Source organism: Plectropomus leopardus, chromosome 11 (genome assembly GCF_026936395.1).
Source record: "Plectropomus leopardus strain MGB_pleo_1.0 chromosome 11, ASM2693639v1, whole genome shotgun sequence".
Classification (NCBI taxonomy): Eukaryota; Metazoa; Chordata; class Actinopteri; order Perciformes; family Serranidae; genus Plectropomus; species Plectropomus leopardus.
In genome coordinates, this window is record NC_142186.1 from 16,368,228 (window position 1) to 16,393,834 (window position 25,607).

At 42.5% G+C, this 25,607-nt stretch overlaps 1 protein-coding gene across 9 annotated transcripts in view; it reads right to left on the bottom strand.

The window, feature by feature from the left end:
* Positions 1-268: 268 nt before the first annotated feature.
* phactr4b (phosphatase and actin regulator 4b) overlaps positions 269-25,607 on the bottom strand; it is a 31,973-nt gene continuing 6,634 nt past the window's right edge. For 6 of the 9 annotated variants that reach the window (XM_042489811.2, XM_088084088.1, XM_088084087.1 and 3 more), the window contains 15 exons: positions 22,090-22,199; positions 21,091-21,135; positions 13,412-13,582; positions 13,020-13,100; positions 11,551-12,066; positions 9,230-9,574; positions 6,984-7,115; positions 5,285-5,801; positions 4,630-4,931; positions 4,317-4,515; positions 4,062-4,117; positions 3,561-3,622; positions 3,342-3,479; positions 3,159-3,235; positions 269-1,833 (listed from right to left, as the gene is read on the bottom strand). In XM_042489811.2, the coding sequence (XP_042345745.2) occupies positions 1,818-1,833; positions 3,159-3,235; positions 3,342-3,479; positions 3,561-3,622; positions 4,062-4,117; positions 4,317-4,515; positions 4,630-4,931; positions 5,285-5,801; positions 6,984-7,115; positions 9,230-9,574; positions 11,551-12,066; positions 13,020-13,100; positions 13,412-13,582; positions 21,091-21,103 (2,625 nt within the window). In that variant the 5' untranslated portion in view covers positions 21,104-21,135; positions 22,090-22,199 and the 3' untranslated portion in view covers positions 269-1,817. Of the gene's footprint in view, positions 1,834-3,158; positions 3,236-3,341; positions 3,480-3,560; positions 3,623-4,061; positions 4,118-4,316; positions 4,516-4,629; positions 4,932-5,284; positions 5,802-6,983; positions 7,116-9,229; positions 9,575-11,550; positions 12,067-13,019; positions 13,101-13,411; positions 13,583-14,809; positions 15,548-17,388; positions 17,637-21,090; positions 21,136-22,089; positions 22,200-25,607 lie in introns of those variants that run through there. The other 3 variants (XM_042489808.2, XM_042489807.2, XM_042489813.2) reach the window with 3 other exon arrangements.

Sequence of the window (25,607 nt, forward strand, 5' to 3'; positions counted from 1 at the left end):
ACTGCGTTAAAAACAATGCAGCAGAAAATACACTTAGACCTATTTATATTGTTTATGCTGACAATTTTGAAACAATCCATTGATTATATATTATGCATGATACATCTTACACTAGCTCCAGGTTTAGCACCTCACTTGCCACCAGGTGTCACTACAGTCTCATATTCATGATCAAGAGGTTCAAATTTAAGTTTTCCCTACAAATCTCCATCTGTACACATCAATAGGTTGGACAGATCTATTGATTAAAGAGCCAGGTGCAGAGTCATTGCACAGGTTCAAGGAATTGTACGATTTTTAATTAGATCCAGATGTGACTATTTACAATTAAAAAGAAAACTGTCAGTCCATACAATTCCACATTCAATTAAAAAGGAACTTAGTTTTACAGAAAAGGTACACTTTCATATTCCCATTCTTGTAGCAATTAATCATAAACTAATATTCTGTGCTTAAAAAAATAGCAACCTATAATACTTTCATATTTAAAATTTCTTTTCAAATGAAAGGAAGACAAGATATACACAAGCATCAGTTAAACCTATATCAACCTGTACACAGCATAGAGAACCCTGTAAGCTACTGGCCAGACAACAATATGAGATAAAACACTTCTGCAGTTTCAAAAGATTCCAGCCAAAATGACTCCCTGTTGACCGTTTATACGTTTTCTGATTTTTTTCTTTGATAAATCCCTGATCTACACGCACAGCAACTTACATTTAATTCTTAGTATACACACTACTAGCGTGACCTTATTCAAAATGGCTACAGAATGCATTGCATGTTTGATCTTTAAAGGGAAGTACAAAAACTCATAAAAAAGTATAAATGAAGAGAGATTATCCAGATCCATTGGCATTGGATACTGTGTTGGCTCATGCAGTGGATTGCAGAAATCAGTGATATGAAAACCAGTATCCTATAGTCCTTTAGGCATCGGGTATGTTGGCACACATTAAAAACACCAACAAGCCTCCTGACCTGCCCCTTTTTCTATATCTATACTGACACTTAAATGGCCACCTCACATCACAATCATAAATACAGGCAAGCCAAATAAAAAAAGGCTCAAATAAAAGCTGTCACTACTCATGTGATCAAAATTACATTATAAAATATCTTGTGCATTACAGAATATTTTGTAATTAGATCTTTCCAAGTTTCATTCTAAGGTATAACAATAGCAGTCTGTACACAATTAATATAAAACACACACAATATCCCAGAGATGTCCAGTCCTATAACAGAATATCCCAGTCTTCACCCTCCAGCCCGCTCTTGCTGCAGCTGTTTGTCTCTTATCTATTATTACTGTGGAGTATTATAAGTCATCATCATTATTATTACTATTATTATTGTGTGTTATTACATTAACAAGATGAATTAGCTTTTCCATATACAGTAAAGAAGAAAAAAGGCAACACAGAATGAGGCCGCGTTAAAGGTTGTAACTAGATCCAAGTCCCTGAGGGGTACCACAGAACAGCAGAGTGAGTCAGCCCTGTAGGTCCTCTGCCACTTCCCCGCTTCATTGGCACGTGGTTCCCCCTGTCGTCTGGGAGAAATACTGCATCTGGTCCTCACCCACCACCACCTCAGTTTAGTGAAAGCAATGTAGTGGTAGGGTAATGGAGGGCAAGCGAGAAGCATTCTTGTTTTAAGTCAGTTCCAGGCGTTCCCTGATAATCTGTACAGTACATTCGGGCAACGAAAAAGGGCGATCTGTCTGCATAGGGAGCAGCTTCTTGCCTCACAGAGATGTTAAGTGCTTCATTATCCGCGCAGAGGCGGTGGTGAGGGGGTGGGGGAGGGGGCTAAGGCCGATGAAACCTAAACAAAACAGAAAGATCTTATGAGGCATGAACAGACTTTAACATTCTGTTTAATGGTACAATCATAAAGATTTTCCTGAAATCAAACCCCACGTTTGATACAGTTTGTAGCGTTTGTACATTACTGTTCACATTTGACACAATAGCAGTTCCATTTTCAGTACAGTACCCAATGGCACTGTGGGTACTGAAAGTGTTTTTTGAACAAGCTGCAGGGGTGATGTGGTAGACTAAAATGAAATTCTGCTCCTCTGCTCTTTTCTGATCACACATAGAGCTTATCTTTTGTCTTTGTCTGTTTTCATGCTTGTATTTGTTTCTGCTTCTGTAGCAATGATACTAGGCTATCACTCAGATATTATAGTCAAAAAAGTAGACCAGCCAACATCCCATCCCAACACATTGGCACTGCAGTGGTTGTTTTGACTTGCTGGAAAGCCGACTGAACAGGGGAGAGAGCAGCTGACAGGGTGGCCGATGGAGCTCCATAACTGGCTCCGAGGCACTTCCGCCTCCTTTCTGAAGTTGAACCCAGCGGCTCTGTGGAGCTCTGTTGCCGGCCTCAGACCTCCCTGGCTGGCTTCCAGGTTTTGGTGCGCTTTACGGTACTTTCACCTTGCCTGGATTTAACATGACTCGGTAGCGCTGATGTAATTCAGTCAGTAACCAACCCTACCTATGGTCTGCATTTTTTCATCAATAGCCAATGTTTTTACATTCTGAAATTGGATCTCTCTATAGTTATTTTCATTGTTAGTGGTGGGTCCATCATTTCTGTGCTGGATTCAATTTGCCTTCACATGCACAAGGGCTTTACTCGTTGCATGAACATAATCCACCTTTACATTTCTTTAATCTCATATCACCGTCACTGTTGACTGTTCACCCACAACTCTGTATCAGAGCTGTATCAAGTAACTGCTAATGCAAACCAAACATTTCTGCTTCTGCTTCCCATTAAAAAATCTTTAAATGACACACAAGGTGGCTTATTTTGTGAAGCAGTCACATGAAACAAAATGTATTAGACACAGAGGTTAGTGCTGGAAGCGTTACTTCCTCTACAAAACAAGGCAGAAGTAATTTTTTTTGTATTTTTTGTTAATGGATAACTTTCAAACATGCCAGGGAGTAATGGAACAACAAAAACTGCTTCACCTTCAACAGATAAAACAGCTACTCTTCTGTTGTAAGTAGCAGCACATAGAGTATTTGCTGTAGTATTAAATCACTTTTGCTGTTCCCATGGTAACCATGGTGGCCGCCAAATCCGTCAGGACTGAAAGGATTGTAATGTCAAGATCCATCTGATAAAAGGGATACCTCGTGTAGATTCTGCTCTCTTCATGGACCTCCATTTCAGTGCTCTTATAATCGTTGAGCTCCTTCCGGATGGCCGCCTAGACGAAGCAACGGGAAAGAGAGTCAGTGTGCTAACACGTTTGATGCTAATGTTATGTGAAACATAAACCAGTGCTTGTTGAACACGGCAAACTGAATGATTACCTTGTCAGCAGGAGTCAGCTTGGTCCACGGCTTGTCTGCTCTCCGATCATAGTCTTGGGCATCCGTGACTTCCACATACTCGTGGAATCGGAGGATCTTTCTTGCCTGTAGTTCTGCAACTGTGGGTCTTTGACTCAGCTACAATAAACAGATGTCAATTTAATATCCAGCAAATGCACGATCTGACAGTTGATGTCTGTTGCGGATGTGTTGCCTCACCTTCCTGGTCAGCCGGCGTTTGATCTCTCTAACCTCAGCTTGTCTGTCAGCCTGATTTTTGGCTGAAAAAAAGAGAGGGAAGAAGAAAAACAAAAACAGAGCTTTATTTAGATACTGCATAAAAGCCAGGCTTGAAGTGCACCAAAGGTAGAGTAAAAGCAGTTTCCAAGATTAGACATCTGAACTGTGATCCATGTTTTAAACCGTCTTTTCAAGTGCTAATTCTCGCTATTACTGCATGTGTTAAAAAATGTAGTATTTTGTGCATTGTGAAGACCTGGCTCAACAATGTTAAAATGTAGCTCAATTTACATAAACAAAATGTAATTCATGAACAAATCATCAGCCCGATCTGAGCTGTAATGTTTGTTAAAGCTCACAAAAAATGAGTCCAAACTTGTCAAAGAGTAGCAACTTAAAACTGACTTATCTTGGTGAAGGCATTGTAAGGTTCAGAAATGGATAACAAGGGCGAAAAGGAAAGACAGATTTGATACTAACGCTGGAGGATGTTTCTCTGCTCGAGCTCCTCAGCAGTGGGTCTCTGGCTAAGTCGCCTGAATTGGGAAAAAAAAGAAAAAGAGTAGGACTATTTTTACACGAATTCATCATTTTGTCATTCAAGCAATAAGTAGGACAAAGATCTAAGAAATGATCTCCATATTTCTTCAGGAAACGCACGTTCACGAATGTCAGTTTAAAGGCTACAAAAGAAATGAAACATGCACATAAGTGCGTGATGATGTCTGTCTTTACCTCGTGAGTGCAGTGCCGATCTGTGTGCGGATGGCCTCCCACTGCTCCCTACTCTGCCAGGTGAGGCCAGTCTGACCTGGAGGCTGGTCGTCTCTGCCGCTCCTCTCCTGGGTAAACCTGTCCCTGTCTGGGGCACAGGGACGGCTGCTCAGTTTCAGAGCCAAGGTGTCCTTCCTTTTGACCCTGCTGGCTAGGGCACCTGAATAAAAGACAAGCAGAGATGTGGTCAAATTTGACCAAGTCTGGAAACTGTAAACACAAAATATATATATTTTTTACATTTTTATCATAAAATGTAGTTATTTCTGCTTACTAAGTGGGGGCTCATCCTCCTCATCCTCATCAGATTCTTCATCTTTATAAAGCACAGGACCATCTGAGTCGCTGTCCTCCCCACGCATGTCATGCTCTCCTTCCTCATCCCCTTCCTCCTCCTCTCCATCCTCCTCCTCACTGCTGTTTCCCCCTGGGATGACACAAACGCCGGTGTCTCCGACCAAGCATCTGCGACTCCGTGGCTCCAGCTCTGGCTGGGGGATCTCCCCATCATACTCCTCCTCTTCCTCATCATCTTCCTCCTCTTCTTCCTCCTCTTCTGAGTAGTCATCTTCAGATCTGATGGAAAAAGAAAACAACCACATAAGGATGTGTTTGTATGTATTTAACTAATTTAGAAAAAAGGATTGACATGTTTTAGACTAGTTTTTACCAAATTAAAAGGTAGGTCTTCAACCCTCAACATTACACACTTTAGCCTTCTTTATCAGGAGCCATATCCAACCCTCCCTCTTCTAGCTATACCTGACTTTGTAATAATCAGGGGATTTGCTCCTGGCAGGTTATGGTTACATGAAAAGCTGGATCTCATGTAGATAGAGGCCTTGGAATACTTCTGCAGCTACCCTCTTTCATGTAACCTTGTGATTATGTCTTGAAGGAATATCAATGTCATGTATTGAGAAACTTACAGTTTTAGTGGTTGGATGCTGACAGGAAGGGGGCGACCACCTTGATACTCTGGAGGGGTTTCAAAAAGCAGTGTGTGTGCACGCTGCGACCCGTCTGGATGCGGCTGAGCCGGGCCGGGACTAGACAGGGCTCGCTGGATCATGATATGTAGCGGGACAGGAGCTGGGCGCTGAGGAGACTCATTGGTCGGGCTTGGTGGGTCAAACAGCATGGGTATGGGTTGGGGCAGTGGGTGGGGGTAGGAGTGCTGATGGTGGAGGTGGTGGGTGTGTATGTGTTGACGGGGAGGGGAGGGTGGTATGTGTGTTGGAAGAGGAGGGGAGGGAGGAGGGGGAGGCAGCTGAAAGCCCATAGGGAGGTTGCTGTGGTCCTCCAGAGAGAGTGGTAAGGGGTTGATGGGATGGCTTGAGTCCTCTGTGTTGCGTTTGGTGACGGGGGTGGTCCTCTTAGGAGGCTGTGGTGGGGAGGGCTTGGCTGGCACAAGACTGGCACCTCCCGTGGCTTGAGTGACGTCACCTGCGAATGGAAAAACAGTTAATACATCCATTCATAAAACAAAAAGATAAAGCTTAGGCGTGTGAGTTGCAAGCAAGTGCTTTATTTTTCTACCTAGTTTGCTGCTGTGACATGAGTGCACGTGCATCAGCTCTGCATGTATAATGCACCCAACATGACAGAATACACATGAACAAATATAAATACTGGGATTACATGTCTGACTGAGCATTGTAGCGTGCATACAGTGTTTCAGGTCACATGACTGAGTCGACATGAATGCACGCACTGCCCTAACAAACCAGTGTGCAGCATGTGCCCCAGGTCACAGAGACGAAGAAGATACACACAGCCTACATGCTCTAAACAGACAGATTCTTAGCCTGCCTTTAAACTTTGTCTGTTAGCATCTTTAAAGTGCAAAAAGCTCCTAAACACAAAGCTAAATTGCAGACCCTCCAATTATTTGCATGCACATTTGTATATTGCTTTACAATTCTTAGAACTCTGTAGAGCAGCTTTAAAGCCATAGCTGTGCTACTGAGGCATAGTAAGAGACCAGTGCTGCCCGACTTCAAACATGCAGTGAACTGAACTGGATTAGATCTTCCTCTCTAATTCAAGCCAAGGCCTTATGTTAGAACCCTTTAGCCCCTCCATTCATCCATTCATTCATATCCACCCATGCATCCCAGTTGAGCAGAAGCTGAGTGGATTAGCACTATAAATTTCACTTGATGCATTGCAGGCCACAGCTGGAACCTGCTGAGGCTCTCCCTTGTTCACATGCCAAATAAGAGAGTACAGCATTAAAAACATTCAACTGCTTACACACACACGCACGCACGCACGCACGCACGCACGCACACACACACACACACACACACACACACACACACACACACACACACACACACACACACACACACACACACACACACACACACACACACAGACAGAGTTTTCTCTCGTGTACACAAAGCACCCAGCACCCTCATTATCAGCTCATTATGTGCATGCGGCTCTTATATATCACATCCAAAGAAAAGCAATCAAGGCCAGTCAACAAGTTAAAGGCATCGTGGGAGAAAAACATGTTGGCAGCGAGAAAGGACGCGACATGATGAAGAACGCAGACTCTGAAGGGGGGCATTACAGACACGGGCACCCTGGCAACAGAGATACCAGACGGCCCCCTTTTACCTGAGCGCAGGCCTCCGGCCCGCCGGCACAGGTAGACAGGCAGGGACAGGTAGACATCGTAGTCGCACTCTCGCTTCCAGCAGGACCAGTAGAGCGGAAGCTGAGCGTTCTCTCCCCCCTGCAGGGCGGAGACTAACAGGGAGGAGACGGAGGCCTTCAGCTGGAGTGTTCAATGACTGTAGGTACATGTGGCTACTATATATGTTGTTGAGTGCGCTGTGATAAGAGGGATGTTACTGCTATAAATGTGCATTATTCTGTCATTATATTGAAAAAACTCAACCACATCATGGGAAACACAATTATTTAGTCACTTGCCAAGAGTTGGATAAAAAGATCAATACCACACTTATATATATCTGTCCAATATGATGTTACAATCGGGAGGGAGTTAGCTTAGCTTAACCTAAAGACTGAAAACAGGGTAAACAGCTAGCCTGGCCCTGTCCCAAGGCAGCTGTCAGCAATATATTGATATTATGTTGATATTGTGAAAAGAGACTACATATTATCTTAGGTTTTGGATATAATACCCTTGTTGTTACCCTTTTCCTGGTTTTATAGGCTGTAAAGTGACGTTGTTGGCTGAGGATTCAGGATAATATCGGCACGTCATCAGTATCAGCAGATATTGGCTCTAAAATGAAATATCGGAATCTGACGTCATGCTGATTTCTGCCACTATCACAATCTGATATAAATATATTTTTTACTGACAAAAAGAGCATGTAAAACAAATCAATCCTGAGTTGAATTAATGGTCTTTTTCTGCACAGTGAATGAATATCCCATACATTGAAAAGCACTGTATTTTATGTCTCCATCTGCTGGTGGGCAATCATGATAAGAGTATGCATAATATGATGTTAATTCCGCTACAAAAGAGACTTGACGATCAATAAAATTAGGTGGAAAAAAGTGGATATATCGAATTTGGTGTCTGTTATCAGCCAAATGAGTAGTTATATATGGGCATATTTGATTAAGCAAAAAATCCAACATTACTATGAGTGACTGAACTTACCAGGCTGTTCTAGCTGTTCTATTATTTGTCTTTATCCACATAGTCATCATATCCATATTAATGATGATTTTTTATCGAAAATCTCATCAACATATTGTTATATTTGAATTTCTCCATATCGCCCAGCCCTATCCAAAGGTAACAAAATCCACCTACCAGCTGTTATTAACAAATTATTTTTCATTGGTTTAATGCATGCAAAACCAAAATGTAAAAAACATGTAATTTAAGGTAAGCTACGCTAACTGTCTCCAGGCTGTAGCTTCATATTTAACAGAGAGATATGAGAGCGGCATTGATTATCTGTCTTCAACTCTAAGCAAGGAAGTAAATGTATATTCCCCAAAATTTCAAACAAGTCCTTTTAAATGATAATGCTGATTAAGTTTGACTTTATGGACAGCTTTGGCAAACTGTCAACAACTGCAGCAACCGATAAGATCTAAATTAGATTTGTGGCTGGCCTATTCTTGGCACTCCAGCTTGTGAAGCTGAAAATGCTGTTAGCTTCCAAGTGATAACCAACACAGCCTCCAGTGACATCAAACAGGACATCTAGAAATATTTTTCCCCCATTTGATGAGTCACATGATTATCTGACGACATGACTGATAAATAAGGGAGAAAAATAAACATCTTATAGCATATTATACCCCCCCCCCCGCATAATTCAATCACACAGACTCATCTACAGACATGTACAAAAAGTGCACACATTTGTAATGTACCAAAAAAATCATCAGATCTCCTGATAAGCTAAAAATGAATCAAAGTAGACAGCTCTGCCCGAGTGGGAATTAAGGCAAAATCCCAGATGAGACAAACGCACAGTAAACAACAACCACCACCACCACCACCACTATGCTGCATCTGTGTGAGCAGCGTCGCACAACCAGGACCAAGAGTTCCTGTTATCGTCAGAGTGTAAAATTCTGGGGAAAAGTTGCAGCTAAAATAGTCCAGGCGTAATAAGTAATTAGCTGGGGAAAAGCTGCTCAAGCTGTTCAGATAACATCATTACCAGGATATATGTGTGTGCGTGTGTGTGTGTGTGTGTGTGTGTGTGTGGCTTGCTGTGTTGTGATGTACACATTGTATTCGCCAGTGGAAAACTACATGCTAGGTGAGCAGACATTTGAGTGTTCCTAATGCACATTTGTGACTGATAATGTGTTTATTCCCTTCATCACCTGCTAACAGAAGCAAGTGTAGCAGAACTCACCCAGCATGGTGGCGTTGCCCCTGTTCACAGGTTTGGGTGGGGGCAGAGGGGGCTGCTTGGTGCCATGAGATGTGGAGGTCGGGGCTACACACGGAGACTGCTGAGTGGACGCGCCTGCAGAGGAGACGGACCGGACAGGTTTGGGCGCTGCAGCCATGGGGGCGGAGGGAGTGCAGTACTGGGTCGTGGGGTGGTTGGATGGGGTGCGAGGTTGACCCTTGCTGCCAGGTTCAGGGGTGGAGGTCATCAGCCATTTTGGAGGCATGACAGACTGTTTGGGTGGCAGAGGTTCACGCAGGGTGTCTCGAAGGGCTTCTGGGTCAGGGACAAAATGGCTGTCTGACTCTGTGAAAACACATCATGGGGATACGTTATATAAAATTCCACCAAAATAACCTCAGAGCCTCTTCCACTGAGACTGAGAAAGCAACATTTTAACATTTTAAAATCTGTATCCAGCTGTGGTCCACAAGGCAGGCATTTAAAAAATTGTACTTTTCCATTACTGAATTAGTGACATCTCATTATGAAATACCTCTCTGCAGAGCTATAAATGTTTCAGCTCAGGGACTGTGCAGCGAGCCATTTTCTGCCGCTTCACCTCTCCAAGCGCTCTCTGCAATAGCACTTGTTTGAGAATTGCATTATCTAGGGATCAGCTGTGAAGATAAACAGAGTAGGCGGCTGCAATTACCACCAAAAACCCACCTCCCACTGCCCACCCAGCAGCACACCCCAAGCACCCCCCACGCTGCTGATGCTGCTCCCACGCCACTCCTCAAAGCTGCAGCTCTGAAGTTCAGGGTTATTTATTTACAGATAAGCCTTTATCACTGTGATGTCACACAGCCAAAGAGGAAATAATCTGGCAGAAAGGAGGAAGTGAGGATGGAGAATAGACAGAGGACAGAGAGAGAGAAAAGGAGGACAGAAAGCAGGAGATGTGATAAAGATAGAAAGAGAGTGGGAGAGAAAGGCAGCATCAGAGAGAGAAAGAAAAAAGGAAAATACAAGGTGAGACAGAGAAAAGAGACGAGCACGGACACATGAAGGAAAGTGGGAGAAAATATGTGTTCATTTACAAATCTCTCCATAGGAAGAATTCCATCTTTTCTTTTAGTAGTTCTGCAGCGGCTTATCGCTATGATGTTATCTCTATAATGCATCTGTTCTTTTGCCTTCCACATGTGGATCATTAAGGTTTCCTCTGATCTACCCGACATACTTCTGTACATGGACGCAGAAGTGGTGAAAAAAATGTACGTGATCCACTAGTCAGATAAGAGATAACTGGACAACTAAAAACGGAAAACATCATTTTTTCTCCAAGTGTAATGTTTCAGTAAAATCAATTAGCTGTGGCTCTTTACCAATTATCACTGAGCTGACAGTGTTAGCGTTAAAGGGCAATAATGGATATAGTGATCGTGCCACGTTAATTAGGAGAGGAAAAGAGAGGACAAGCTATTCCCTCATGTTCCGGAATAAGAAGCGAAGCTGGAGCAGGGCCCCTGGGAGCCGACAGGAGCCTGTCTATATCTGGGAGGACAGCACATAAGCAGGAAAGTGACTGTAGGAGTGAGTGATAAAAAAAAATACAGACTGATCTTCAAACATGGATGAAAGAGGTCAAGTTGTGAAATCTGTACCAGTGGTTTCCAACTGGAGGATCACAGGGCCACACCGAATGGACCAAAAGTGACTTGCCACAATGTCAAGTTTGTGAAAAACTGGCTGTGTGTTTTTTTTTTTAACCATCTCCTAAACTACAAATATGCTTCCTTGAGTGACTCGGGGAAAATGTGCTCGTCCACATGATGTGTTCAAGCACCATTGGAAATGTGAAAATCCAACGATAATTTCTGTTTTTAAAATTCCTAGTTGTGAGAAACGCTGTCATTTTGGCCATTTTTATCTCGGTGGGCCTGCAGTTTAGAAGGTACATGTCCTTTAAAAATGGCCAAAAGTTTTAGAGGAAAAAACCTGCAGGTCCACAGGTTTGGTCTGAGCTAAGCCACCAATGACCTCAAATCCTAGAAACTCCCCTGGATTTAACTAATTGCACCTTATTTTCACAATGTGTTTTGTCTCATTGTGTTTTAAGGACACGTGTTATTTCCATGTTGTCAAATAAAATTGAATATGTGGTAATTTCTCTTATGTGCTGACCTTGAACTAATAACTCTGGAAAAAATCTGGACTCAGTGGTTGGACCAGTCGGGAACCATTGATCTATTCCTTATCTTTAGCTTCATTTACAAAAATAATTACAGCTTTTTGAGATTGGACGAGGATTTAAAAAAATATAAGCTACGACTCACCTCTGCGGGCCCTTCCCTCTTCAGCAGACGCATGTCGAGGGAGCGTGGGCTTCCAGTCCACTTCCGCAGGCCGACTCCTCCTGCCGTCCTCCGATGGGGCCTTCTGCAGCCCGGGCCTCTTCTGCCCATCCTCCGGGTGAAGTCTGCCCCCACGTCTGCCCTCCTCCATCTGGCCATGAATCTGGCCCTGCCAGACCATGTTAGGCTTCCACTCGCCCTCAGTGTGTGCACGTGGCACCATCCCTCCCCCCCTACGCCCATCTTCATGCAGTCCCGTGCCCCTGGAGCCCAGATTTCCCCTGCGGTCTCCGTCCGAGGGAGAACGTCCCCTGCAGTCGTCTGGCTGGGTGAGCCAGGCCGGGTTCATCCTAAAGTCTGACTCTAAGGGGAGTTTGCCCTGGTTGCAGGGACTCCTGCCACCACTGACGACTCCTCCACCTCCTCCAACCCCGGCGCTCACGGGAAGAGTGTGGCCATTCTTCATGTAGAGCTGCTTCATGTTTTGTGAATCTGCATCTGAAGAGGTTGACCAAAAATACAAGTGTCTGATGAAAATACAACGATAAACACACAAATATGTCAAGAACCAACACTTTTGTCTAAACACTAAATATTTTTATTTTTTCAATCTAAATTATTGAAAATATTTTGTTCTGCCAATGTCTTTGTTTGATATTGCAGAATACTTGGGGAGTTTATTGTTCGCTCCCTCTTGAACATAGATGTAATACAGCAGAAGTGCAGAAACATCTGAAATTATTAGTCCATCAATCCATTAGTTGTTTAATTTGTGTTATTCCGTAGGTCGTTTCTCAAACAAAAATGTCAAATATCTGCCGGTTTTGCACTATTTTCTGCCTGTAATTTCAGTTTGAATAAGAGCATTAACTCAAAACAACACTTGTGGATGTGCTAATAAATTGCGCTTAAGGGACCTGCAGTGTACGGACCTTTCTTCATGTTCTTTACTGCACCGTTTTCTGATATTTTACAGACTGAGAAATTAATATAAAATAACAGATTAATCGATAAGAAAAATAATCTGCAGTTGCAGCCACATTCAAACAGGAAGGTGCCCTTAACCCAAGCCTTGTAGACAGAGTCTGTGTCTGTTGGTGTGATGAAGGAGCAGCTGTAGGTTTAATAAATGGGCTTCTGCAACAGCGGGAGCAGCATTACTCTTGCACACACCCCTCTCAAAGCTATTTTGCTGCAGGGCACAATTCGTTCCACTTTTCCTCAGCTCTGGAGAGTGGCATGCCATTTTAAACAGATATTACATTACTCTGAAAAACAGCAAGGTGAAAGTAAATTTGCCTTTTTTAAAAACATGTCTCAGACACCTGCCAGTTAGGAGGACAGTGTTCCTGCTATTATGCACTGATGACTTAACTGCACCTGCGTGGGTGTGATAGCCACAGGCTGTCAGGTACAGACACGGGTCAGATGCATCACACAAGCACTCTTACCGTTGTCCGGGACTTCCTTCAGCACCCCCTGTTCTATGAGCTCCTGTCGCGTACGCCTCGTCGACATCTTTCTCTCCAGCTCTGCCGTCAATAAACAGAATTTACATTACACACTTTTCCAGGAAAAAATATTGCTGTTAAATCAGTCACATTTAGCGTTTGACGTCATGCTCCAGAAATCACAGAGGCAAGTTTAGAGAGCTTCATTCAGCAGGATGTTTTGTTAGCAGCTTTGTGTCTTATTGGAGGTGCGCTGAAAATTTTAGGAAAGCCAAAGCGTCCTCTAACATTTGGGCAGGATCACATGCATTGAGGAATTTTGATGAAATGTAACTGATATGACCAGCGAGAGAGAACAAAAGGTGCGTGGGCAATGAGTTCATGCCACAAACCTTCTGAAGTTTCCTTGAACTTCTCGCTGCTTTTCTTCTTCCGCCACTTCCACGGCTTGAAGATCTTGCCAAGGGTGGAGAACTTGCCCTTACGCTTTGGGGGAGGGGTGCTGTCCCCCATACTGCCCCCCTCTCCCACCATTGTGCTGTGGTGCTGCTCAGCTTCATCATCTAAAATAAAAAGCAGTACTTTAATATAAATCCAACTGGATTTGTGCGATTTAAAAGAAGACACGGGAGCGTGGAAAATAAGAGTATAGATCCGTCAGCAGTCACAATATTCTGACAGGATCTCTCTTGTCTAACTGAGCTCATCTGCTGCCTTTGTAGGAAGGGCCGTGCTCATTACGGCTGTTATTATCTTTAGCTGTTAGTTCTCGGGGACTGAGTGTGCTTTGGCAGAGTGATGCTGAGAGCTCATGGACTCCTCCACACATCCACAGTTAACAGGAGAGGTCTGACGCTGGCGTTCAGCCAGGATTTCTCACTGTCAAGTGCTCACATTCCTTGGCTGGATGGAGACTAGTGCCTTATCAGCCTTTCAGCCCTCACTGACTCTACAGAGGAGAGGGGCTCACACATGGATGCAGCTATACAGTAGCAGAATGTAACAGTGGTCATGACACATACACGCAGCCAACAATTAAGAAACGTTTTAAAGAGAGCTGATCGTTATGAGATGCCATTAAAGCTTAAAGTACTCCATTAAGTGGCATTCTGTAGTCATGGTTACATATTCTAGGTTGTGTGATTGACAGGCCAACTGACAGGGTGCTGAGCTCAGAGAGAGTTTCAAACGTTAGCTCTTCCAAGGCTGCAGCTGCCCGCTCAGCAGACATAATATTTACCAGTGGAGAGAGAAAAGGGTCCGATCTAAAACATCCAGTCTCATAAGCACACAGGATGTCTCGGCGACAATAATGCCTCCCAGTCTGATTCCCACAACAATGTGCTTTCACACAATACCTTCATACCATACTTAGCAGCCCGATAAAGAATGTGGGAATATAATAACAACTATATCATGATTTTGAGTGAAAGCTGACTTTTTGTTTGACACACACAGCAGGGACATCAGGGTTAGCTACAGACCAGCAGCCCTGGAGCTGGCAGGGATTCAGTATTTTGCTAAGGGACATTTTAGCATGGTGGATGATTGCTGACACAGGTTTCAAACCCATTTTTGCAGCTGAAGGACAGAGTCTTTAACCGCTATTCCACACGGCTACCTCAGTGCTGCTGAAACCTGACTGACAGTAAAACCACCAAAACAATTCAAATCAGAACTGCTGGAATTCATGCACTATTGGCAATTCAAAAATGAGGTTTTGTTGTTAAATGTTGAAAAGTCAAGATTGTTGAAAAGTTACATTTTCAAAAGAACAGACACTATTCTACCTGGAAGAGGAGTGTTAAGCGTCCAGCTTCTATGGTGGCGGGACTTGAAACAGCATGCCATGGGGAAGCAGGAAGCATTCAAATCAACTGTCTTGTATTTATCCCAACAGAAAGTGCCAGAACGACAAGTTGCAGAGAGCTCTTCGAAACTACAGCAGAGAGACTCCGGGTTCAAGGGACATGTCCGCACCATGGAAATCCAGCTTATCTTGGCGAGGTAGAAATCTGAGGATTCAGACCAGCTGCCATAACATCCAGATTAAGCATTGCTTAAGGCAGCCTGTGATCCAGAACTGAGGTTCTCACACAGCAGACTGCTCTGTCAGAGAAGCCTCTGACACAGTGGCTCAGCTGAAGCCAGTGAAGCAAGATAAGAGCTGCCTGTGCCAGGCCTGCACACTCCAAAGCACTGCAGAGATGACGATCGCAGAGGACTCAGCCCATGCAGCAGGCATCTATTTGAAAAAGATGACTGACCATATCCTTAGGAGGATTGTACATTAGCCAGGGATGCTTGATTATAAAATGTGTCAATCCACCGACACACTTAACAAAAAGAAAGCACAGTACATCCAATTCAATTATCACATTCGAGAGAGAGCTGTGGATCCACTCGGAAATCTTATTCACAGATACAGAGAAAAACTCTCCCCACATGTCATTGTTTCAGCTGTAGTGAGAAGAAGTCTGGCGTGTGGTGGCACTACAGCTGTGAATGACTGTGGGAGTGGGAATGGGAGCAAAGGGTAAAAAAGAGCTACAACAAGAGAAAAAGTACAGGAGTTATGGAGAAGGGAGGGGAGGGGGGCAGCCTGGAAACACAGAGAGGAAACGGCACTCCACCCTGATTCTGTGACCGAGAACAAAGACAACCTCTTCCCCTCTCAGTCAATAACACAGTACCGCTCGTACAAACACAGAGCTGCGAGGTACAACACACTAAAACAAATTCATATTCTCACTGCAAAAACATCTACATGATATGAAGCCCATTTCCATTCAGAAAGAGGCCTGAACCAGAATTCTCAGAGTCATTCTCTGTAATCAGGAGCTCTGCCAAGATAAGGCGTACCAGTCAGGAAACATGGGGGTGTGTGACACTGTGTGTGTGTGTGTGTGTGTATGTGTGTGTTCCTCTGACGTACCCCTCATCCTGAAGCCACACCTACCACCCTTTCAAACATCTCCCACAGAGGCCAGATTTCCCTCTAACCTCATGATTCGATGAGTCACGGCAGGGCTGGTCAGGTGAGCATGTGGTTAAAGGAGATTGTTGTTTTAAAGGACCCGGCCTTTAGCAAAGCCATCCTGATCACTTACATAAGACGCCCCCTTCCACAGGGTGCAATGGTTGGGAAATACCTCCAACCTCATTATAACCCTAACCAATCTGCCAAGCCAGATTATGAATTTTAATCTGCTTAATTGACACAAAGGGGTTATAATCGCTGCCATTGCTTCTTGTGGGATCTTATGTACCATAAAATCATTTAACCATTGAAAACCTTACACCAGAAAAGCAGTAAGCCAAAGAAATATCATTAGAGCATGCTGTTTAAAGTATGAAATATTTTAATATATATTATATAACATATAAGATTTTCACTGCTTTCCACTCAATCCCAGGGCCAGGATCAAGCTGCAACCATCAAGCTGAAAAATTAAGTCAATGCATAAGTGCCAAAATCTGTAGTTCCTAGAATAGCTGCTTGAGGTTGGAAAAATGTTACAGCCTGGTGCAAAAAAACGTTTTTTTTTTGTCCCTATAGCTTATTTCAACATTCATGACAATTTTACAGGGGGCGTTTTTGAATTTTTTAAAATAATTGCCATTTACATTACATTAAGGCCCAAAGTTAAACATATTTAAGGGCGGGCCTGCTTGAGTGACAGGCTGTCAGAGAGACGTTGCTACCAGTTGTTACAGACTGAGTCAGATCCACCGCTCGCTCCTCCACAGCTCCAACCTGTCATCCAAATATGGCCATTTCTGGCTCCAAAAACCCACCAGGTTTCAAAACAGCAGTCCACAAACCAATGGGCGACTTTACGGTAGCTACATCCATTATTTATACAATCTGTGGGCAAGATCTATAATTAAAGGTTCATTTGTTCTACGGGTTTACACTCTATAACAAAAATACAAACAAAACTGCACTAGTCAAAAGGGGAAAAAGTTATGATTAGATCCAAAATTAGGTAAAACCTCTTAATCAGCCAAAATCTCCACTTCCAATAATCCCAAAATAAAAATGTATTTTTCAACATCTAAGTTTGTTGAGAAATCCACTTTCCTGTGCACTGTAACCTAAGAAAATAAGTGCGCAACACATGAGTGTGTAAAAACACAGCTGAGATTCATCCACGTGACCCCAATGATTTAACATTCCTTGTGGCGGTGAGAGTGAAGGAGGGGGCAGAGAGAGGAGACTTGATTATAAAATCTCCAACCCTCATCTTTCCTATGTGCTTTAATTCACTGAAAAATGACACTATTTCCATGCTGTGTGTGTTGCTGTTGAGGAATGCACAACTGTGTAAAGTACAAACAGAATGCATGAGAGAGTCCAGCAACTCACCGCCATTGTTGAGTTGTTTAGGGTCCTGAGCTGGGGTCTCCACACGAAGGCTCTGTCCCATGATCCAGCCCCTGAGGGGCCTCTACCTGTCCTGCACCCAGAAATGTGCACACTGCACTAGACAGCTGCACCTGCCTTCCTCCTCCTTGAACAAAGTCCCTTGTTCTTCCTCAACCTCAGGTCTTTTCTTCTTCTCTCCGTTTCTCTCGTCTACCAGTCCTCTACGCCTTTCAGTTCAGTCCTTCCCCCGTCCCTCCCTCCTGCAATCTCCTTAAGACCTTCCCTCCCTCCAGGAGTTGGACTCGCTCTCCCCCTCGCTCGCTGACCCTCCCTCCTTGGCTCATAGCACAGGTCAGCATTCACTGGAAGATGCCAACCATTCCTGGGAGAGACACGAGTCATGTTTTCAATTTGATGTGTGTGCTGCGGTATGTGGTACAATCTATGCATCCAATAATGCATGTCAAATGTAATGTATGCTCTGTGGTGCAGCTGGTCTCAAGAGAACAGCGACTTTTAACACTGTGATCTTGGAACAGAAAAACTTGACTTAAAACCTCAGACCACACAGTGTTCCCTGAAAACAATCGTCTCCCTAACACACTGGTGTCAGTGTTTTCTTGCCTTCCTCGCAATGAGATGACAAGGAGAACAGAAGATAGAGATATACACAATGGTTGTACAAGCAGTTCTTAAATTAGTAAAGCATCTAACCTGACAAACAAAAACCTTAATTCAGTCTGCAAGTGAAGGAAAACGAAGCAATTTCAATCAACGGCCTCAATGAGGTAAAATGTTACACAGAATGAGAGACATGACTTTTGTGGGAGCTGTGTAAAGGTCAAGTGTCTGAGACGCTGCTCCCTCTCAACATTTAGACAAGGATCACAGCTATGGCACTGAACCTGTTAAACGGAGGAAGGAAGGATCACAAGTCAAGGTGTGCTGATCTGACATATGCCGCTGATTCTATTTCCTGCATACACACTAATATTAAGATACTATTACAACTACTACTACTAACAGATGGTGACAGTCATGCCGCTCACCTCTCTTAATGCCTCCAGACACCATTTTATGCACATCTCCAAGTGTCTTATCACAATTTGAACAGTCTTGGAGGCATTAGCATGACTTTGAAACATGTTTGCTAAGGAGAGTAGCCCTATTTGGGGCTGGAATACAGAGAGGGGGGCAGAGAAGGAAAGAAAAAGAGACAGCTTTCTCTCAACTATAAGAAAAGAGAAAGCACAGACTGGACCTCTGAATTAGTGCTTTGATTTCTTTAGAGGTTTGTGTGTGTCTTCAGAAAACCTTGTCCGACTGCTCCACAGAGGAATCTGGAGCATTGAGCTGTGCCATTATGCCTGGATAGATCAGAGTTTTTCTGAGTGTTTGGCTGCATCTCGAAACCGTCTCTAAAGATGGAGAGCTAGTGTGTTCGACAGCGTTCCTTTTCTCTCCCTGTGCCCCAAATACAGCCTCCACACCGGGCTGGCTTCCAGAGAGAGCTGAGCCAATCCGCATGAGCCCAGAACCTGTTGGCCTGACCTGGATAACAGACTGGGCCAGGCCACTTCAGCAGACTGAGGCAGGTACACACTCACACACACACACACACACACACACACACATTGATAGCCCCATCCAACATGGAACCTATGGATGGAGGTATTAAGCCACATGTCGCTGCTGCGAGTCCCTCAGTGATAGAGGACATGTTTTTAACTGCCGGTTATTGCACATTGTCTGGACAATATGCTTCCTTGCTACGAGTTACATAAGGTAATCAATACCACTCTTGTGTGTGAGCAGCTAGTCGGCTTAGCTTAGCTTAAAACACAGACTAGAAACAGGGGGAAAGAGCTAGCCTAGCTCTGTCCTTGGGTAATAAAGTCCACCAGGGAGTGAGTGCACCTGGCCAGGTAATAGTCTGGCTTATTCCACTGTAAAATCAACAAATCTCTAGGTCTAGGAGGTGCAAACAGGGTTTTTCCTGCTCAGACAATTATGAGGCGGCTGCCTCTATTAAATTTCATCCCGCCTCTAGCTCTCCACAGAACTCTGACAGTTGAAAACACTATTTTCTGACAAGTGTTGCACTTGGTGGATTCCTGTCATTTGTAACTGCAATTGTGCCATTACGCTGAACTTGCGGCACTATCATAATCAGAACATTGCACCGGGAGAGGCACTGCCAAAACTGCCAAAGAGGAAGAAAAGAAGAGCTCTTATGAAAGAGCAAAGTGGGGGCGAATTCACACACACACACACACACACACACACACACACACACACACACACACACACACAAAAAACCTCCTTGCTGTTCCATATTATTTTTATACATGCAGTTGGGAGTTAATAAATGCTGTTGCACATGGCAGTCAGACTCAAATTTATGGACGCTGCTTCATGCTCCTCTTTTTGTGTACCTGGACGCCATCTTGTACTGAGACTAAAACGTTTACACCTGTGAAATCTAAAGAAATAAAGTTGTTTCGTGTAAAAGTGAGTGAGATATGATTACTTAAAATAAATGTATCTTTTAAATGCTTCAAAAAAGTCTTTGCCAGCAGAATAAAATCAGTTTTACGAGATATTCAGATCATCAGTATTCCCAGTCATGTTCTCAGTTTAAAACAGAGCTCATATATAATACACTTTTTCAGTACACAAACAAATATTACCTGGATATTAAATATTACATTTAATATCCAGGAATTCACATAATAGACACCACTGACTATCCATGTAATAATTTGGCCGCAATTTATTCATCTTTGTTTTTTAATATAATAGAATCATTGCAACTCTCTCTTTTTTGATTTAAAAAGTGCTTCCTTGAGCCAGTTGTAGCATGTGTGTGCAGGATGGTGCCACCTCTGCCTCATTGTGAGCCCGAAAGAACCCTGGTAGGCCAATTTTGTCACCTTAGGACAGACCCATATTAGCCGTTTCTCCTTGTGCCCAGTCTTTATGCTAAGCTAAGCTAAATGGCAGGTGTCTGTAGCTTCATTACAGTGACATCAATATTCTCGTCTTACTCTTGTTAGGAAAGCAATAGCCAAATTCTCCAAAAATGTTATACAATTTCTTTAATGAAAATTCAACCCTTGATCACACTTGCAGGTGTTTTTTCAGTCTTGTAGTGATGAGAATTGGGTATGGCATTTATTGTGAAGTAGCCACAGGAAGTGTCACTTGGGGTGGCTTAGTGTTTAGCACATTTGGACATTTATAAATGCCTTTTTTTGGCATAGTAGTTTAACAAAAAGGAACTGGTTAACTGAGGTGACAGTGGACCAAAAACTACCAGTGCAAATAATCAAGGTCAACACTTCCTTTTTCGTTCCAAAGCAGTTAAACAACTCATTTTTTAAAAATCAAACCTGTTTAGGCGGAACTTAAACGATGACGCAAAAGATGTTCACCGAGCCATCTCTCCTGTGATACACATAACACACGAACCCATGCCAATCAGGGAAATCCCTGAAAAGCCAAGCTTTGGGAGGGGAACCTCAACCAGTCTCTGAGGTTGAGTAGATGTATAGCTGTAGTCCTGAGTGGCTCATAAAATGTGCCGAGGCTAGACAGTCCCCATCAACACAGTGGATGTACAGCGAGACGAGTGGATCTACAGCTCTCTCCACAGCATTAACACTGCACTTAACAAACCACAACGAGCAACTTGGTACTCACCACGATTTTCCATTACAGAGTTTGAGGCACACCAATCAACGGTTCCTGAAAAACAACAGTTTGAGATGTGAGCTGAGACACACAACATAAACAAGTTAGTCATTTAGTTTATCCTCAAACTTTTTTTTGCAAGTGATGCTCCAAACAACATCAACACTGTGGTCTTGGATTCATGAGATATTTAGTCTTAAATGGTTTCATTAAAATTCCTCTGAAGCCATAATTAATCTTTCCAGTATAAAGCATCTGTAGCATCTAACTTAAACTGACTTGTGAGAGAAAAACCAAATAAATATTGACCACTTTCAAGCCAAATTTAAAATCAAACCATGTGCATTTGCTGGAGTATAGCTGAAGAAATCACATGTTAAACAGTATAGAAATCACTGTGTATACATCTGTTTGTACCTGATTTTCTCATTAATCTGGTTGTAAAAAGTGGCATCATTGTTATTAGAAATGACTAGCACGGTGTTTGTCATTTTGGAAACAATGAGATTTGTTTACCATCTACAATGGCTGTTTTTTTTTTTTTAAATTAAAGGTCAAGTGTGTAGGATTTAGTAACCTGCAGCAGTGAGATTGCAAATTGCAAACAACCGAGACTTCTCCCGTGTGCAAAGCATGTAGGAGAATTTTGGTGGTGAACAGGAAAATGTGGTGAATGAGCCTATCTGTAGCCGCTGTTTGGTTTGTTCATTCTGGGCTACTGTAGAAACATGCCAGCGGACCATGGTTTGGTTTCTGGTGATTATAAACTAATAAAAATCAGGTTATTTATACTATATTCAATTTCTGCCAAGTTAGTCCCCTCTTAATCCTATGCACTGGACCTTTAACACATACATGAAAAAATATCTCAGAGTTTACATTTCATTCACAAAAACTAAATAGCTGTAATTACTTATCTTTCAATAAAATGTGTGTGGTTATGTACTCACTATAAATGACCTATTGATTGTGCATTAATCGTGTGTATATTTATAGGCATAGACATACACTATAGAATGTCATGGGTGGGGTGGTTGAGGCTCCTCAGCAGCAGTATAGCAGTATTTGTTCAGGTCTCCAGCATGCTTAAGATGGCAGCGCCACCCATCTTAACCCCTCTGATAAAAGAAAAACAGAGGATTAGATCATATTCATAAACAGAAAGCAAAAGGAGTGAAGACATGCGTATCATCGAGACAAACAGCACCAACATACTGAAACCACAGTGAGCCCGAGGAGTAAGATCCCATTTACATTTGACATAAAGAGTGATCTGCATTTTTTAATATCTATAGATAGAGCAGAATATAAAGAGTAAATTGGGTCTTTAAGCCTACAGCACGGAGAGGACATCAAGCTTCATCTAGGAAATGCAACAAGAGAAGCAGAGAAAACAACAAAGGCCCTTTGAAGCTAAATATGAAACATCAACATGGAAGAAAACCTCACAGTTTGGTAAAACTTGAAGTAGATGGGTTAGATCAGTCTCCGGTCATCTAAAAAAAGACACTGATGCTACAGTGATCCTCAAAACTGGATGACTGGAGTGTGAATCGATATCTGTTACGTCACTACTGATGGTAGTGTTAAAATATCGTGGGAGAATGGTTTCCTGGCATCCACTCAGACCTTTACTTCCAACTGGGCATCGTTCAAACTATTCACGTGTAAAAAGTCAAAACGCTCTCATCAAAACACTTCAACAATGTAATTAAACACTTTTGTTGGCCAAGTGCATCACTTCATACCCACAAAGTAACACTTTTAAATCCCTGAAGTGGGCGATTTATGTATGGCAGAAAATATGTCTGTAGTTACTGAATGAGCTGGAAAAGACAACTCAGGTTTATTAGTTTTAGAAATATAAAAATACATAAGCAAAAGACAGACTGATAGAACCCTGGGGTAAAGAGCAGCAGAGCGGAGGAAAACAACTGTGATTAAACTCCATGAGAAGACAGAGGTAGGAATCACCAGACAGAGGCTGCTATAAACTGAGTTTCAAGTCCCTTTTACACTGCCTGATCAAGGCAGGAATATCACACTGTTATGCCACCTAGTCGTTCAGTATAACTGGTATAATCACAGAATGGGGGGACAGAGTTGTCTCGCCTTAATGACGGCAACAGAGCTGGTAACAGCACTGAACTGAGGGCTCTTAAAAGGGACAGGCTGCAGGACGGGACCATGGGCAGAATGGGTGTGATGAATTGACGATATGTTATGTATGCAACGTACCGCCAGAGATTTGAAAAACAGCTAGCAGCAGCTGCTAGCAGCTAAGGTAACAAAGAAGAAAGACAACCAAAAATGTTGGGCAGCTGTTAAAATAATGGGATTCAGGAGCTCCTTACCCTCCGAGCAGAGGTTGAAATCAGTTGCCATATAACAGGGTTGGAAAATTATAACTATTGTCTCGTAGTGGCATTATTATTGCTTAAAAAGCACTGCAGACGTGTGTTATATGGAAGCAGACCCTGTTGTGTTACATGTCATGCCCCTTTTGCTTCTGCTATGCCAGCATGCTATCAAAAATCTCACACTGGAGTAGCATGATGTTGATGTTGGTGTTGTGTAAAAATGCAAAAGCTCCGTAAAACGGGGACGTCGTAGTGGCCCTACAGCCTGATCTCTGTGTAAAAATGGCTTCCAGTACATCTCTTAGACTGGAACACAAAGGGTCGTTTTTAACAAAATGAGTAGGCTTTTCTGTCCTGCATCTACTGGACCTGTTGCATATGCCCATTTGTTGAAAATGAAAATATGAACATCTGGTCTTGACAGGTCAAAGAGAAAACAGGATGGGCCATTAATTCCAGGCTGGTTTTGCATGATGACATGGGAGAGAAAAGCAGTGAAAAAGTAGTGAATGATCCATTTCTTGTAGGGGGGTCACGATTAGTCCACCGACAAAGATTGATTGAATGCTTCAGTCATTTTTCAAGCAAACATTTGCTGTCTCAGGCTTCTTAAATGTGATGACCTGCTGCCTCTCTGTAACTCTAATATTTAAGCTATTTTAAGATATCTCCTTGGCCTTTAAATACTGTTGTGTGTGGTTACAGGAATTCTAACTGTTAAATCACATTAAGAGGAACGCCACCTAAATTAAGAATTCCAATACGTTATTTCAATGGCCGAGGAAAGTTTAATCTCTGTGTGTGAACATGAGCTACTCTCTTTCAAAGCCAGAAGTCAGAGAGGTCTCAAATGCGTGACGTCATCAAGCTTTACGTCTGGAGCTGCTCCACAGACAATGACTGGGACCCTGATTTTGTGGACCCACTGAACGTTTGTTTTCTTTTTTATATTCAGTGAGCTTTATTCTATTGGAGTGTTCTCAGTTCAGAAACAGAAAATATACCATACAATCAGAACGTTTCCCTCTGTACCCTCAGTCATCTGGAACATCTTTTACTATTCATTTTCCATGGAGCAGCTCCAGCCTTTATACTTGGTGACGTCACTAAGTATAAAGTCTGGGATCCTCAGGCAGAAACCTGATGGCAGTTCTCACCTCACGCTTAAAGACGTAAGGCGACCGAGCATTTGCTGTTAAGGCTCCTCGGTTGTGGAATGATCTGCCTGAGGATCTCACTCTTGCTACATCGCTATCTTCCTTTAAATCTTTTTTCAAGACGTATGGTTATCGTGTGGCATTCCTTTTATTTCTCTTTAAAGGATTATTTCATTAATATATTTTACTCCTGAAACTGCACTTAAGTCTTGCAATGCTCTGTTTGTGTTTTACTGATTCAACCACTGTTTTTAATTTTTTCTTTTGTGTTGTACTTTTTGCTAATTAAATTTTTTCCTGTGTGTATTTTTGTGCTTTAAATCTTTTTTCAAGACGTATGGTTATCGTGTGGCATTCCTTTTATTTCTCTTTAAAGGATTATTTCATTAATATATTTTACTCCTGAAACTGCACTTAAGTCTTGCAATGCTCTGTTTGTGTTTTACTGATTCAACCACTGTTTTTAATTTTTTCTTTTGTGTTGTACTTTTTGCTAATTAAATTTTTTCCTGTGTGTATTTTTGTGCTTTTAAATGTAAAGCACTTTGTAACATTGGTTTTGACAAGTGCTATATGAATGAACTTTATTATTAACATTATATCATTATCACAAATTTGAGTTTTAGCACTGTGTTTGGACTTGGGAGGAAGTTGATAATGTTTACTTATAAATTTTGGATTGTCTTACAACATAGGAATAATATGTATGAATTTTGAAGATGCCCATAGTTCCCATTTAAAATAAAATAAAATTAAAACAATGATATTAACATAATCATAAGCTGCAGAAGACTTCATGCCATCATTTTACACTGGACAATGATCACACTGCAATAAAATAGCTGCAATACTCTGAAAACTACATCTTTTGGGGCAATTGAGAAAAAGCAACACAAACATTTTGCTTTGCACGAGAAACCAAAAAGCAAACAGCATGAGAAAAATTGCTGGTTATAACTACCACTGAAAAAAATGCATTTGCTCCCAAGCCTAACCCTAAACAAGACCA